Source organism: Peromyscus maniculatus, chromosome 5 (genome assembly GCF_049852395.1).
Source record: "Peromyscus maniculatus bairdii isolate BWxNUB_F1_BW_parent chromosome 5, HU_Pman_BW_mat_3.1, whole genome shotgun sequence".
NCBI lineage: Eukaryota > Metazoa > Chordata > Mammalia > Rodentia > Cricetidae > Peromyscus > Peromyscus maniculatus.
The window spans coordinates 59,730,063-59,746,561 of NC_134856.1; the positions used below are offsets into that span (position 1 = coordinate 59,730,063).

At 47.2% G+C, this 16,499-nt stretch overlaps 1 protein-coding gene and 1 long non-coding RNA gene across 4 annotated transcripts in view; both read left to right on the forward strand.

The window, feature by feature from the left end:
• Nucleotides 1–1,733: 1,733 nt before the first annotated feature.
• LOC143273349 (uncharacterized) lies at nt 1,734–5,000 on the forward strand. The gene is made up of 2 exons (XR_013051382.1): nt 1,734–2,020; nt 4,185–5,000. It is a non-coding gene; the product is annotated as an uncharacterized LOC143273349 (long non-coding RNA).
• A 1,668-nt stretch (nt 5,001–6,668) lies between these two features.
• The window catches only part of Disc1 (DISC1 scaffold protein), a 209,802-nt gene continuing 199,971 nt past the window's right edge, over nt 6,669–16,499 (forward strand). For all 3 annotated transcript variants that reach the window (XM_042277873.2, XM_076572336.1, XM_076572337.1), the window contains exon 1: nt 6,669–7,348. In XM_042277873.2, the coding sequence (XP_042133807.2) occupies nt 7,294–7,348 (55 nt within the window). In that variant the 5' untranslated portion in view covers nt 6,669–7,293. The remainder of the gene's footprint in view (nt 7,349–16,499) is intronic.

Sequence of the window (16,499 nt, forward strand, 5' to 3'; positions counted from 1 at the left end):
TCACACACACCTCACCAGGAAAGGTTTTGAAACACAATGGGAATGCTGGTGACCCTGACTGAATATTTGTTTGTTTATTTTTTGGAGACAGGGTTTCTTGTAGCCCAGGCTGGCCTCAGACCTTTGTAGCTGGTGATATGTTTAAATTGATCTTTTGCCTCCAGCTCCTGAATGCTGCCCTCAGGTGTGTGCATCACTGTGCCTGGCTTATGTGGCACTGGAGATGGAACCCAGGGCTTGGTGAATAAGAGGCAAGCACTCTGCCAACTGAGCGACCCAGCTCCCCAGCCCAGTAAGTTTCTATTTGAGTCTCTACTTTATCCATATGTATCATTCCTCCTTACTATAAACAAATAGGTCCAGACTTCTCAGCATTAAGCCTCGCTTGGGTAGATCACTTTAGAAGGGAATTGTCCCCTAAGTCCCAGGATGTTGAAAGGTACCAACAGAATGAAGTGAGCTGGGCTCCTGCCAGATGGCTCATATGATGGGGACCTGGCTGAGCATGTCCTCCCTATCTGTCAAGTCATCAAGGTCCATCTCAAGTAGATGACACCCAGTTGACCAGGATATGGAGCTCAAGGTCTCTGACCTATGTGTGGTATAGATGAGTTTTTTGTCCCATGTGGTCCTGAGATAGTGACCTGCACTTGTGCTCTTCTGTCTTTGTGTTGTCTTCTGTCATTTATGAATAAGCAAGAAACCCTCCAAACCAACCAACCAACCAACCAACCAACCAACATACCAACCAATCAACCAACCAACCAACCAAAATTACTGTGGTAACTGAAGCAGAAATGGGCTAACAGTCTTTGAGTATTGCATCTCTATGCAGAATAAAGTTCAGAAACCCTTCCCTAATAGCCTTGGCCATTGGATGACATCAACCCATTCTGAAAGCAAATCTGTGGGAGAGACAGTCACCCACAAGGGAAGATGAGTCTGCATTAGGGAGTGGAGTGGGTTTCCGGGGAAACTCTGGAAGTCCGAAGCCTCCTCTAGTGCCTCAGGTTCATCTTCCTGAGACGGGCTGCTGACAAGGCTGAAGGATGGCTGTTCTGTGATGTGTTGGTCTAAGCCACCTTGATGTCCTTTGTGGCTGTTATTTGATTCTGGTCTAAGTGGGAAGCTGCTTCCTTCTTCCAGGCATTCACAGATGGGTGTCTTCATGCTGTCTACATGATTTCCGGGGTTGAAGACAGATTACTCTTCTTCAATTCATTCAAGTTTATTTTATTATTATTTTTTTTTAAAAGAAAGATCTCTTTTAGATGATTAAATTTCCCAGAATTGTCTAGGCCTTGCCATTGTTCTCAGTGAGGATCTTTCTTCCACCAGCCTGGCGGTGAGCTGGGAATACCCTGTACTATTTGTCTTTGCCACACTGAGAATGCACAGGACCCTTGAGGGATAAATCTCCCAGTCTGCCTCCCATCACAATCCCAATTTAGCTAGCACGTTCCAACGGGCTCCAGCTGGAGGCTGCCTGGATGAAGCGGGCATGACTTCTTAAAGAGTTTAGGATTAGACCCAGAGGAGGAAGGTGAACCCAATGCCTGCTGGGCATGGCTCTCACCACCCATGTGATCTCCTTCCGCCCACTGTGGAACACAAGCAGGGGGAGGGATGCTATGCAGAAAAATGTGGCCATATACATGATTTATATCCTACAGGTCCCACTACAGAGGAGCAAATCAATGCCAGTTTGGTCTAGTTCAGTGTGTCCTGCTAGCTGGACACCTGCCTTCCACGGCCTGATTGCCTGGGTTTGAATCTCTGTTACAGCGACTGAGCTGAATCCAGGGGCACGATGTTCCCGCTGAAGCTTCCAGGTGCTTAGGCCTCGGGACAGAGGAGCGTACCAGGAACACGCTGTGAGAAATAGACGTGGTTTGGTTCTGCCAGACAGCTCAGCTGGCAGAGGCACTTGCTGTCAACCCTGATGGCCTGAACTCCATCTAAGGAACTCATATGGTAGAAGAAGCAGGCTGAATCCCGAGAGCTGTCCTCTGACCTCCAGGTGCGTGTTATAGCATGTACATCCCTCTTCCCCCCCGGAGAGAAGGCAAGGCAGCACACAGCTGGAAGTGGGGGTGAGCCAGTGAAGTGAGGAAAAGGCGGCTGCTGTGAAGCCCATGACCCTTCCTAGGTCATGCTTCCTCAGGCCATTTATGCATCACACTTTCTGCACATGCTCTGCTGGCCACATGCCGCACAGGTGAGGGGTTTCCAGTCTTACATTGTCAACTGGCTTCTTTCTTTTTTTTTTTTTTTTTCCCATTTTTTTTTGGTTTTATTATTATTATTATTATTATTATTATTATTATTTTACAACACCATTCAGTTCAACATAATAGCCACAGAATCCCCTGTTTTCCCCCTCTCGCCCACCCCTCCCCCCAGCCCACCCCCCATTCCCACCTCCTCCAGATCAAGGTCTCCCCCGAGGACCGGGGTTGACCTGGTAGACTCAGTCCAGGCAGGTCCATTCCCCCCTCCCAGACCGAGCCAAGTGTCCCTGCATAAGTCCCAGGATTCAAACAGCCAACTCATGCAACGAGCCCAGGACCTGGCACCAATGCACAGCTGCCTCCCAAACAGATCAAGCCAAATGACTGTCTCACCCGTTCAGGTGGCCTGATCCAGTTGGGGGCCCCTCAGTCTTTGGTTCATAGATCCTGTGCTTCCATTCATTTGGTTATTTGTCCCCGTGCTTTATCCAACCTTGGCTTCAACTAACCAAAAGACAGAGAGAGAGAATCCAAATCAACAAAATCAGAAATGAAAAGGGGGACATAACAACAGACATTGAGGAAATCCAGAGAATTATAAGGTCATATTTCAAAAACCTCTACTCCACAAAACTGGAAAACCTAAAAGAAATGGACATTTTTCTGGATAGATACCACATACCTAAGTTTAATCAAGACCAGATAAACTATTTAAATAGTCCAATAACCCCTAAGGAAATAGAAACAGTCATTAAAGGTCTCCCAACCAAAAAAAGCCCAGGACCAGATGGTTTCAGCGCAGAATTCTACCAGATCTTCAAAGAAGAGTTAATACCAATACTCTCTAAATTGTTCCACATAATAGAAACAGAAGGAACATTACCAAACTCCTTCTATGAGGCTACAATTACCCTGATTCCTAAACCAAACAAGGATGCAACAAAGAAAGAGAACTACAGACCGATCTCCCTCATGAACATTGATGCAAAAATACTCAATAAAATACTGGCAAACAGACTCCAAGAACACATCAGAACAATTATCCACCATGATCAAGTAGGCTTCATCCCAGGGATGCAAGGGTGGTTCAACATACGAAAGTCCATCAATGTAATACACCATATAAACAAACTCAAAGAAAAAAACCACATGATCATCTCACTAGATGCAGAAAAGGCATTTGACAAAATCCAACACCCCTTCATGATAAAAGGCTTCTTTCTTATGTGCTTTCTGTTTTCTCCGGTCCCTATCCTCCCGCTCACCTCCTGCTGTGCCTCCTGCAAGAGCTCCAGCAAGCTCTAGCCCTCACTAGCTGAGCTGTCTGTAAAGGTGAAATAAATATAACAAGATTAGTCTGGGTAGAGCGGTACCCAGCGTGTATGAGGTGCTCAGCAGGTGTGACTCGTTACCCGATCAACTCCTAAGAGAGTCCTGTGTGCTCAAACGTGACTTTTGAAATTCGTCGACTTGGAAAAGAGTTTTACATGTTGTCCTCTGAGTTCATGGCTGCAGATGCAAACCTCTTGACTTTAATATGCATATCACATGCAAATGTGATATGTGGATTATGCAATTTCTATACGAAGAACAATTGTGGATTTGGCCAGTGGTGGATACAGACTCTGGGCTGGGGCCTCCGATATTACTTATTCTTTGAGAGTCCATCTCTGCTCTCATGAAGAGTAGGAAGAGTTTTCCAACAATGTTTAACTTGTTGATAGAGCGGTGATCTCCTTGTGTGCTCAGTAACCCTTTGTGTGGAGACATTTACCTACCTCAGCATCCAGAATGAGAGTCAAAAGCAGAGGAAACTAAAGGTGTCACTTGTTTGCTTGAAGCAGCAGGACTCACAGTGGCTGGTCCTCACCATGACATTTAGTGCAGGTGAGTTTTGGGATAGCTGTCTTGCTCATAGAGTCCCCTCACCCCTGTGTTGTCCAGTGTTCCTAGGTGGCTCCATCTGAATACCCTGGAGGCATGAGTAGTAGGCTCCAGCCTATACTGGATCAAATGGGATCTCATTCCTGGAGGTTTGGAGTTGGCTCCAAGTGGGTCATGTTCTCCATGTGGCTGGATTTGAAACCCGTGAAGCCCCGAGTAACGAGAAGCAGGAGTTACCAGAAGAACAGCAGTGATGGTGCTGCCGGGGTCTCTGGCATCCTCACGCTGGCTCTGGTTTTTGCAGAGCACCAACCTAACCCTGCTTCCCGACTCTGTGAACTGCCTGGATCCTTAGCAAAACTCCTTGTACTTAATGTGGATTATATTGGTTGTGGTTAATCACACTTAAGAACCTTAATACAGTGTCACCCTTTGGGGGTGGGGGAGTGTCACAACACTGACCATCAGGGCATGAGAGTGTGGAGCTAGGATGTGCACACGTTGCCAGTAGATCCTCAAGGGTGAACAGGAGTTCTGCTCTACTTCCTCCTGACTCCTGGGCCCAAGAATCCAGCCTGTCATACTGGACAATAATTCCCATAACCTACAGCCGACCCTTCTGGATGTTGCACTTCCCTGGGGATGTAATGGAGACCTCAGAAGGCCATCCTACTGCCTGCCAACTCTGGCATGGTAGGGACTGTAATGAGTGTGGCCTGTCACCATGCTGCTCTGCTGTGAGGGTCACTCTGTGGGAGCAGGGCAGTGTGGACAATGCCTCTCTGCATTGTGCAATGTGCAATGGCAGACAAGCATCTCTGCAAGGCTTCAGATATTCATATTCTAAACCAATTAACATGTTTTAAAATAAACAAATGAATGTAGCCCTAGGCTGGCCTTGAGCTTATGGCAATAAGTCTCCCATGTATTCTCTCCAAGATTACAAGGCATGAACCAAGGGCCATGGGATATAGCAGAAATGTCATATGAGAAAAGACTATATTTTAATAAGGACACGGTTCTGCCTCTTCTGTGATGGAAGTGGTTTAATGTAAGGAAGCAGCCACCAGGAAGCTGGCTGACCTCCAGGGAGCAGTGCCGTGTTGGAGACTCTGTGTTGATCTTTGCTGCTGGCAGATCAGGCACAGTGGCTGCTGTGGCTGGGTGGGTCTTGTTGAATAGAGATCTAGGTTGCTGAGTCCAGTGCCATGTTGATCCCTGCCTCCATGGCCACCACGAATGCATGGGTAACAACAGGGCAGCTGGAGAAAGAGACTGGTGCTAACTTCAGATCACGCCATCCATCTACTCGGTTATTGAAGTCCTCCGCTTGAGGTCACCTCCTGGTGAGCACTCACGGGAGACAAAACTACCTTCACTTTTATGTGTGTGCATATGTGAGTATGTGTGTAGACAGGTACTCACAAACAAGGTGGCAATTGAGTTTAAAAATCTGATTCTGGTAGTATTTTACATTTTTAAAAAATGCTTTTCTTTCATTGTGTGTGTGTGTGTGTGTGTGTGTGTGTGTGTATGTGTCTGTCTCTGTGTGTGAGTACCAGTGATAGCCAGAAGAGGGCATCAGATCAGTCCTCTGGAGCTGGAGTGACAGGTGGGTGTGAGCTGCTCAATATAGTTGCTGTGAAACTGAACTCTGGTCCTTGGCAAGAACAGCATGTGCTCTGAACTGCCCGGCCATCTTTCCAGCCCCCTGTCTTAAGACAGTTTATGTTATGTATTGGGAGGTATTCCTGGCTATCCTTGGGTGTGGGTCAGATATATCTGGGAATGTTCTATGGCAGGTTGGCCAATTTAACTATATTGACTGTGGGATACCTTTCAGGGCAGGAAAGGGTTAAATTTAACTTACTCCAGATCACAGCCCATCATGGAGGGGAGTCAAGGCAGGGATCTGAAGGCAGGTCTGCTTGCTATTCCACACAGCATTAACCTCCAACCAAGAACTCACTTCCCTGCCAAGGAGGTACGGCAGGATCCACGGAGGATGCTGTTTGCCAGCTGGCTCATAGATGGGCTTCTGTTCAGCGGGCTTCCTTATATAGTTCAAGACTACCCATCTTAGTAAATAGTCCACAGTGGGCTGGGTCTTCCTACACCAGTTAGCTGTCAGGACATTTCTTACAGACATGCTGCAGGCCAAATTGATCTAGGCAATCATGGACTCAGGCTCTCTTCTCACATGACCCTAGGCTATGTCACATTGACAGTTGAAGTGAGTTAGGACACCGACTGAGTGCCTTTTCCAACCCGGTCACCCGCTGCACTAAATCCAGACTCTCTGCTCATGTCTTTATTTACTTAGCCCCATCGACCTGTGCTGTCCCGCAGGCCCCTCGTAACAGACAATGTACCCTGCACCACCTCTCCCAGGGCCTGGTCCCTCTTCTAGCTGCCACAGGTCCCTCTCTTCTGCAGAAACTCTCCCATGCTTCTTCACAACGCCCGCTTCTGCTCCAGGCTCCACCCACAGCTAGGGCTCCAGGCCTTGGACTTCTGGCTGACTACTTCATTAAGTTCAGTTTTGTAGGCTTATTCCTGCCTCCGGGTCCAGAGTCGAGGTCATGAAGGGCCTGGCCCCTGTACCCACTGTCCTGTAGCAGGTGCTTCGCTGAAGGAGCCAAAGGGAAGAGATGGAGGAGGCGAGCCAGCTGCCACGAGCTTGGCAAGGGCCAAGGCCTGTGTGATCGGGCAGCCCAGCGCTGCCAGGGAGTCTCAACATTGGAGTCACAAGTCATTTTTGAACAGCTGCTCCGCTCCCCCCACCCCACCCCCTCCGCGCCCTGTCATCTGTCACTTTTCTTCCCGCTTCACCCGGCTTGATAGGAAGGAGTCTCTGTCTTCTCCTCCATCCTTTCTTTCACTCTCAGGCTCTGGGAAAGCGCCCCGTCTTTCGGTCCCTGGACACCCAGCCCCATCTCACTTCCCCTCTTGGTTTCGCCCAAGTGAAAAGCAAAACTTTCTGAGCCCTGCGGTCTGGGAGCCGCGAGGGGCGGCGCGCGCGCGTGCTGGCGGGCAGGCGTGCAAGGGGCCGAGGCTGGAGAGGAAGCGGCGGTCCTGGCAAGGAGGAAGGAGCCTCCCCTCGGCTCTGCCCCCTGCCCGTTTCCCACCGCCTCCCGCGGCCTCCAGCGCCGCCGGCACGGGCGCAGCAGGCGGCACGATGCAGGGTGGGGGTCCCCGGGGCGCTCCGGTCCACGGCCGGAGCCACGGCGCAGGTAGGGCCGGGGAGTCACGAGGAGGGCGAACGCGGCCTGCCGAAATCCGGGCGTGGCTCGGGTTACAACTCTGGTCCTACTCGTCCTGGTGCAGGGGAGGGAAACCGAGGCAGGGAGCGGGGCGTGCAGGGTGAGGGCGGTCGCGTCTCCAGCTGCCACTGCAGCTCCTGTCCTAGCACGTCCCAGCCCGGTGACCACGGACGATCCCGGAGCGCAGTCAGGGGAGGGCGCACCAGGTCGCTTCTTCCCAGCGCGTGTCGGGGTGGCCCGGCAGGCTTGGAGTACGCCCGAGTGTGGGTCGGTCCCGGGTCTCCCTGCAGCCAGCCTCGGGTGGCCGGCGCAGATCCTGCGGGGACACAGGGCGAGGTTGGGAGAGATGTGGAGAATTGCAGCCCGCACTTCCCGGGGGGCTGCTCGCCGCCCACTTCCGATTGTGGACTGTGACGCGCCGGGCAGCGCGGGCCGAACAGACAGACCCACTCCATTTCCTCTATCAGCCTGGGGCACCTACCAAACCCCAGTGATGACATCGAGTTAAGTGGGTGGCCCCTTTTTAGCAATGAAGAGACCTCAGCAAATCACTGTCAGAAAGCTGAGGAAATGAGCATGATGGTAGCACACGCCTCTAATAACTAGCACTTGAGAGACTGAGACCAGAGGATTGCAGAGATTTTTCTAGGACAGCCTGGGCTACAAAATGAGACACTATCTCAAAAACCAAAGTCAAAACGGAACAAAAACCAAGCATGGAGCCCTGCTTGAGACTGGGGCTTTGCAGTTAGGGCATGCAGTGGTGAAGGAGAGAAGGCAAGGGACTGAGGTGCTTCTTTTAGCCCCTGGAGCCTCTGTTTCCTCATCTGTGAAAGGGACACTAATCACCAGCCTCCCGGTCTCCTTAACTAGGTTGTGTGAAGACATTTTTGCAAATGGGAATTGGAAAACAGGATTGGCGGTGGGGTGTGGGCTGAGAGTCTCTGTACCCCAGTCCTAGACTCCTGTCTCAGTTTGCCGATTCGTAAAATAGAGTGGATTTCCCTGCATCCTCAGTAGGGTTGTTAAAGGGTTTAATGTAGTAGGGGAACAGGAAGCCCTTGGCCCAATGACTGAGATACACAGTAAGTTCTCAAAAATCTCTTCGTTCCCTAGGCTAGCCTTAAACTCACTGCATACCCCAGGCTGGCCTCCAGCTTGCTATTCTCCTGCCTTGGCCTCCCAAGTGCTGGGATTACAGGTGTTCTCCACTATGCATGTGTCCTTAATTATTATTTTGACCATGCAAGACCTAAATAACTAGAGGTGATAAGGGAATGCCAGTGAGAGTTGGTTGGAGTCTGGATAACCGGATATTTTAAAAGACCTTTGGCATCTTGCATGGAGACTACTGAGGTTCAGCCAGGACTCTGCCCACAGCAAAAAGAGCCCTGGATGAGAAACCTGCTTTCTGACTTGTCACCCCAATGCCAAGTTTTCTCTTTTGTTTACAAAAAAGAAAGACAGAAAGAAAGAAAGAAAGAAAGAAAGAAAGAAAGAAAGAAAGAAAGAAAGAAAGAAAGAAAGAAAGAAAACAAAACACTTGGGCTGTAATACTGTCTTCTGCACCCAGAGTGTTGCCCTAGCATCAATGAAGCAGAGTGTCTGGAACTTGTAGGGCTGGTGCCAGCCTGCAGATGCCAGGCACCATGTTTGCAGGGACTGCATGGGCCAGGCACTTCTCCTGCCCTTCTATGGAGTCCTCCCCAAACCTGTGTGGGGCTGGTGTTGCAGTCCTCATCTTTGCTTCGGGTCAGCAAGGTCTGTGGTCATCCTGCCTGTTGCCCAGGTTGTCAAACAAGGACAGAGGGCTTAGAACCCAGGTGCAGGTGTCTCTAGTCACTGGTTGAAGGGGAGGCATCAGGTGGAGCCGAGGTTAAGAGTAGACTATGTCAGGTCATAGGTAATAGTGTATCGTATATCTCTATTTCTACCCTTTGTATCTATCTTTATCATCTATCTATCTATCTATCTATCTATCTATCTATCTATCTATCTATCTATCTATCTATCTATCTATCATCTATCTATCTACCTACCATCTATCATTTGTCTGTTTACCTAGTTATCTACCTATATGCAGTCCTAGGGATTAAACTCAGGGCTTTGTGAATGCTATATAAGTCACTCAATCATACTCTAGCCTACATTTTTCACAATTGTAGGTCCTAAGAAAATAAGAGTAAATCTCAGAAAGAACTTTGAAACACACCAATTTGTTTGTGTGTTATAAGGTCCTATGATGTCTTTTTGCAGAAGAATAATGAATTATGAAAGTTTCTCAAATAAAAAGGCATTAAACTTTGAAAGACTGTGTCATGAAATCTCAGCTCAAAACTCAAAGTAGGATTTAGTGAATGCTTTATTTTGACATTTGAACTTGGCTGGAGGCAGGAGGGTGGCCTGTGAGGTGGAAGGTTTTGGTTGGACAGTCACTCTGCAGGGTTGAGCCCTAGGACATGGCTAGGTGCTATCTGAGGGGAGGGGGAGGGGTTTCAGAGAGGAGAGCCAAGGCTGGGGCTGTGTTACAAAATTAGTTCCTAGTTCCTCCATTTCTGGTCGGTTTTGCCTTTTGTAGGAAGCACAGAAATGGGCACACTCGTAGAAGCCTCCTCACATTAGAACCATGGACTGTCAGCAGAGCAGACAGCCTGCGGCCTCCATCTTTCTGGGCTTCTATGCTGTGCTCATCGGTTCACATCTATTTCAAAGATGGGATGCACACCATTACTACTTTTATTAAGTGATGTAAGTGATACTTGCTCACTGCTCAAACATGAAGACATTTGGGTAGAAAACAAGCCAGCTTTTTGTGCTTATTAAAATTCTTCATTAGAAATAATCTTTATTAATTTGTGTGTGTGTGTGTGTGTGTGTGTGTGTGTGTGTGTGTGTGTGTGTGCATGTATGTGTGCACAGGTCCAAGGAGGTTAGAAGAAGGTACCAGATCCCATGGAGCTGGGAGTTACAGGGTGTTGAAAGCCACCTGATACGGGTGCTGGGAACTGAACTCAGGTCCTCTGGAAGATCAACATATTCTCTTGACTGCTCAGGCATCTCTCCAGCCCCTAAAAACAACCTTAACATTTTGACTGAAGAACCATTAGATATACAGTTGTAGAGGCCAGGATTTTATTGTGGTTTCAAGTTTGATGTTAGACCTTTGGAGCAAAGAGACAGCAGTAACATAGACCATAGCTGGGCCATGGTGTTGCACACTTTTGATCCTAGCACTTGGGAGGCAGAGGCAGGTGAATCTCTGAGTTTGAGGCCAGTCTGGTCTATAGAGCAAGTTCTATAGAGCAGCCAGGGCTAGAGAGAGTAACCCTGTTTCAAAAAACAACAACAGAAGAAGAAGAGGAGGAGGAGGAGGAAGAAAAAGAAGAAGAAGGAGGAGGAGGAGGAGGAAGAGGAGAAGAAGAAGAAGAAGAAGAAGAAGAAGAAGAAAAGAAAGAAAGGAAGAAAGAAAAGACTAGCCATGTCAGTATCTGAGAGTAAGAATAGTTGACATTTTAGGTTAGGACTATTAGATAAGAATTGGACTTGTTCTTTAATAATAATAATAATAATAATAATAATAATAATAATAATAACAGCAATTGATATTATATGCTCTGTTTTCATGCCACCCTGGCTACCCACATGCCTTGGGCAGTCACTCTGGGTTTGGAGCGGGCCTCTCCTGGCATGGCTGGACCACCTATGTTGGTCATTTGTCCCTTGGCATCCTTCAGTAAGGGTGGCTTTCTGCTCTAGGGAGTCATCTGCCGCTTGGGCTTGACTCTAAGGGCACTGTGGGGACAGCTCCTCGAATGGCTTCTGGACAGCCTCTGAGTCCTTATGATCCAGATGCTTTGGAGATTCAGACTCCACTTTCCCTTTCAGAGTCAGGGCCCTCCTGTTTCTCGTGGAGCACAGATTTTCACATTAAGCAGAAGAGGGGAGGGAGGAGGGCTGGGGCTGCCCGTGGATGAATTATTGGTATTTGGTTTGGGGAGGTGGTCGGGGCTCCCAAGAGTCTCTCTTCTTCTCCCTGCCTTTTCCTTTGGTGACTTACCTTTTGTCATAGCTCAGGAAATGGATAAGGCTTCCTCCAATCAGCAGTATCCCTGCTCACTGACAGCAGTAAATGGAATTCTCCAGTTCACTGCTGGATGGAGCTTTGAGTTATCAATTTGGGATGTAACTCACTTGGTAAGGTGCTCACTGTACTTGCAATGAAGCCCTTTGTTTGATTCCTTACGTTTAAAACACTCTAGGTGGTGGGGGCACATCTTTAGCACTGGGGAGGCAGAGACATGAGGATCCTGGATGCTCGCTGGCCAGGCAGCCCAGATGAACTAGTGTGCTCCCTATTCAATGAGAGACTGTCTCAGAAAAGGCAGAATGTGAAGTGAATGTCACCTGCTTGCCCCTGCACACACATGCATGGACATTTGCATTCACATCTCTGCATACATTCTGGTAGGTAAGACTTTGATGTCTCCATTTAACAAGTACAGCTGTGGTTAAGTGTGTGTGTGTGTGTGTGTGTGTGTGTGTGTGTGTGTGTGTGTGTGTGTGTGTATCTTCTATGTAAACCAAGCTGCTCTTGAACTCAAGATCTTCCTGACTCAGTCACCTAAGTGACTACAGTGTACTGAGTGAGTACAGGTGTGCCCCACTGTACACCACCTTAAGAACTATATATCTGGAGACCCAATTAGGGAAGAAGCAACAGCCCTACTGTATGTGTTAAATGCATTAATGGGGGCTGGAGAGATGGCTCAGCAGTTAAGAGCACTGGCTGCTCCTCCAGAGGTCCTGAGTTCGATTCCCAGCAACCACATGGTGGCTCACAACCATCTCTAGTGGGATCTGATATCCTCTCTGGCATAAAGGCATACACACAGACAGAGCACTTATATACATAAAATAAATAAACAGATATTTAAATGTGTTAATGATTAACTCTGAGTCACCAATAATGCATCAATATTGCATTAAGGAAAGAAATATAGGCCCTTCCCCTTGGAGTCATTTAGCTGAGAGTGAGTGCTTAATTTACTTCCTGTTTCCTGTAGCTTTGTCCTCTGTTTTATGAGTCTGAATCTGTGCCTGCCTGGAAGCGGTCTTGTGAATCTGTGTCATCCCCCCACCCCTATTCCCGCTGGATGTCTGTCCCTAGCAACAGGCTTTGCTCTGTATTTATTGAACAGCACAGAAAGTATCACATGGGGGAAGGAATGGGATACTTTACAGAAATCCTTAACAGTTTTTTACAAAGATCAAGTCTGATTCCAACCTACCCAGACAACAAACACTACTACAAGCATCATTGCTTATCAGTCAATATCCATAAATGGGTATTCCTTTTAGAAGACTGCTTTCAACTTCTGTATTTGCTGCTCTCAGCAAATGATACACTTGCATTATCTGGGTCATGGGCATGGAAGAGTACATAACTTAAGATTATAGCTATGCATTAGCTTAGGTTGTAAGAGTTGATTACACGGGAAAAGGCAAGTTAGGTTGGTTGTTAAATTGTTCTCCTAAAATCAGATTAAGCAAACAGGCTGAGTACACAGAAGGACAGCAGTTTTAAGTTTTCCGTGACCTCAAGGTGTGTTACTAACGGCAGCTGTGGGGTCCAGCAAAAGTTCCAGTCTCTTAAATGTAAGAGATGTTTTTATAATATTGTATTGCCACACCTTACATTGTCTAGTCCATGTCAAGTTCAAGTTCATGCCCGTTTCCAAGCCACACAGCCTTGTTCTCATCCTGAAAACGAGGGTACAATTCCACCTGTCCAGCTGCAGTATCTGCCTGTGATGGCAATGCTCTTGTCCATAGGTGGGTTTGAACTCCGAAAGATGCAGGTGAGCGTGTGCATTCCTGAAGGGAGGGGCTGTCTTCTCTGAGGATTCCTCAGATGTCCAAGCATTGAGAGCTGTGACAGTGGGGGTCAGCAAACCTGGCTCCTTATTCCACAAAAGAGGAAAGTGGGCATTGGCACAGAGCGGGCCTGGGATAGAGCTCGGTGACAGAGAATTTACCCAATATACATGGAATCTTAGGTCCTATCGGCACTGCCTAACAAGCAAACCAAGAAAGAAAACAGAAAGACTTATATATATATTTTTTTGGACAGGGTCTCACTATGCAGCCCTGGTTGCCCTGAACTTGCTTTGTAGACCAGGCAGGCCTTGAACTCATGGAGATCTGCCTTCTTCTGCTCTCAAATGCTGAAATTAAAGGCATGTACCACCCCTGAAGAGCAAGATCTAGGTTCTTTTGTTGTTTTGTTTTTATTTTTGTTTTTTTGAGACAGAGTTTCTCTGTGTAGCCCTAGCTGTCCTGGAATGCTCTCTGTAGATCAGGCTGGCCTCGAACTCACAGAGATCTGCCTGCCTTTGTCTCCCAAGTGCTGGGATTAAAGGTGTGTGCCACCACCGCCTAGCCAAGACATAGGTTCTTAATTTCTACTTTTGTATAGTTTCTCAACTGAAGAAGCTGTATGTGGTGACTCATACCAGTTATCCCAGCACTTGGATTGGAAGGCTGGCGCAGGAGGATTGTGAGTTCAAGACCAATCTGCACTACAGAATGGGACCCCGTCTAAAAAAACCTAACCATGCCTAAATCGAAGGATATATTGGTTCATTCATTCATCATTCAACCTTTTTCATCACTCGTCATCATCATTCATCCATTTATTGAATGTCTAGTTGACTTATAATCTGAACAGAATTAAACTCACAGATTTGAAGGTATCAACTTGCAGCTTCATTTAGAGCAGTGGTTTTCAACCTGTGGGTCTTGACACTCCTGGATTAAAAATAAAACCCATCTACTCTGCTCATTGTCTCATCCATCCATTCACAAATCAGGTGTGTGTGTGTGTGTGTGTGTGTGTGTGTGTGTGTGTGTGTGTATGTGGCCTTTGTAATTAAAGCATCTAATATAAGTAGTGATGGAGAGGAAGAAGACCTTCCAGTGAAAGAACAGAGATAAATTTGGTTTCTCATACCTTAAATTCACTGGAAACTTAGGATAATGAAAGCTGCTTTGTGGGCACAAATCCTCTGAAGAATAATCTTGCACATTTTGCTCTTGTTAATATTTCTGTAGTGCTTTGTATCATAGCCAGGTGGAGAGTAAGGAGAAAAGTGTGGCCTGCTGGGCTTGGGGCCTGGACAATGCATGTTCAGTTTAAACAGTAGTTGAAGGGTTTAAATTACCTTGTTTCTATTAACTATTAATCCTGTTGTTTTACTTTGTCTCATTAGAATTCTCCCCGAAAGACAATAATTTTCCAGTGGCTTCCTCCCTCTGTATTGTGTCTGTAGTCAGGGATACTCACTTGGCTCCTGTTGCCACAAAGGTGTGTCTAACCTGTGGCTCTTGTGCCACATGCAGCCAAGGACAGCCATGAATGCATCCCGATGCAAATCGGTAAACTTACTGAAAACACTGTAGGTTTTTTGGGGGAGGGAAAGTGTTTCAGTTGTGTGTCAGGTGTGAACATTTTAGAGGACAACATTATGTCACAAGGTCACAGATTGGAGGTACCTGGTACATACCATACTATGCATAGTAGGCTACTTAAAGATGGAGCAGACTGTCCCTGAGGCCTGTCCGTCTAGGGGGAGATTTAAACAAGCTTGGTGCTCTTTGCAGGATTCTTAGGTGAGCCTTCTATGTGTTGTCCCCAAATACCAGAAGCTGCCCTCTGGCTCCCTTACTGTGTAGTTTACTGTGACACCAGAAGGTCAGAGGCTTCTTCCTCTTGGGTCCATCTTGGCAGGAGAGAAGATGCAGGCATGTCCAGCTCTCTCTCTCTCTCTCTCTCTCTCTCTCTCTCTCTCTCTCTCTCTCTCTCTCTCTCTCTCTCTCTGCATGCACATGTGCGTTTGGATGTGTGTGCTTGTGCATGTGTGTGGAGCCCAAAGAAGGATGTTGGATTCTCTCTATCATGCTTATTCATTTGGACATTGTGGTTTTTTGTTTTTTGTTTTGTTAGACTGGCAGCCAGCAAGCTCCAGGAATCCTCCTCTCTCTGTGCCCCTCTGTGATGGGGTTTCAGACACACGTGGGATCATGCTGTTGTTGCGTGTGTGCTAGGGATGGAAATTCAGGTTCTATTTGTATAAACAAATGTTCTTAACTGCTGAACCATCAGCCCTCCACCCCTCATCCCCACACCCTGTTACTTTTTGACATTGTAACAAGATGTTATCATCTACAAAGGCTGGAGAACCACATAACCGTGTTTAAAAAATCTCATAATTTCTTAGGTTGGCCTGTATTCATAGCTATTCTGGGGTGCGTGCTTGACTTAAATGGTCATTTCAATCAGAAAATGAACATGTTCTGCCATTTTAACCTAATAGCTCTATTTTCTGGATGTTATGAGTTGGGATAATTTAAGTATATTCTTTCATACATGTGTTGCATGTAAATGCTTAAGACACCTGACATGACAAAGGGTTCTGAGGAAACAAAATGGAGTTACTTCTGCTCTGGCTAACTTTGGAATGGATTGGTGTTGACTTTGCTTTTCAGACTTTGTTTCCTTTGTTAAGGAGCAAAGGGTATTTCCCCTGACAATTCCTTTAGTTCATGGGGTACCCTTTATGTACATTGTATGTTTAAGATCAATCAGAGTGGCAACAATTTCTAAAGGAGCAGCATGAGTGTTTCAGAAGAGAAAAAGCACATTATCATGATTTTAATGGGGGAAACATGAGGATGCGGAGCACAGGAAGGTGGGGCAGAGCACCCCAAGCCAGCTCTTGAACTGCCAGCCCTCCAGCACCCCTGTCCCATCTCCTACCAGAGTGATTATCACAAAACGTCAAAGTTCCTGAATTACAGGGCAAGCGTGTCTTATCAGAGAGTACAGAGGGCAACAGAGGGCACGTGCTACTTGACCATCTTCCAAGTCCTTGGATGCCCAGCTTTGCAGCCTAAAGCCCTGCAGGGCTGGAGTGTGAGCTGGGCCTGGCACTGTGCCTTTTATAGTATATAAACAGATGCCGTGACTGCTCCATGGTATGGTGGAGGGGAAGGTTTTTATTGTAGATATGAGGGAGAGCAGCCAGAGGCATCTGGAAGATTCCAGAGCAGAGTTCAACATGAC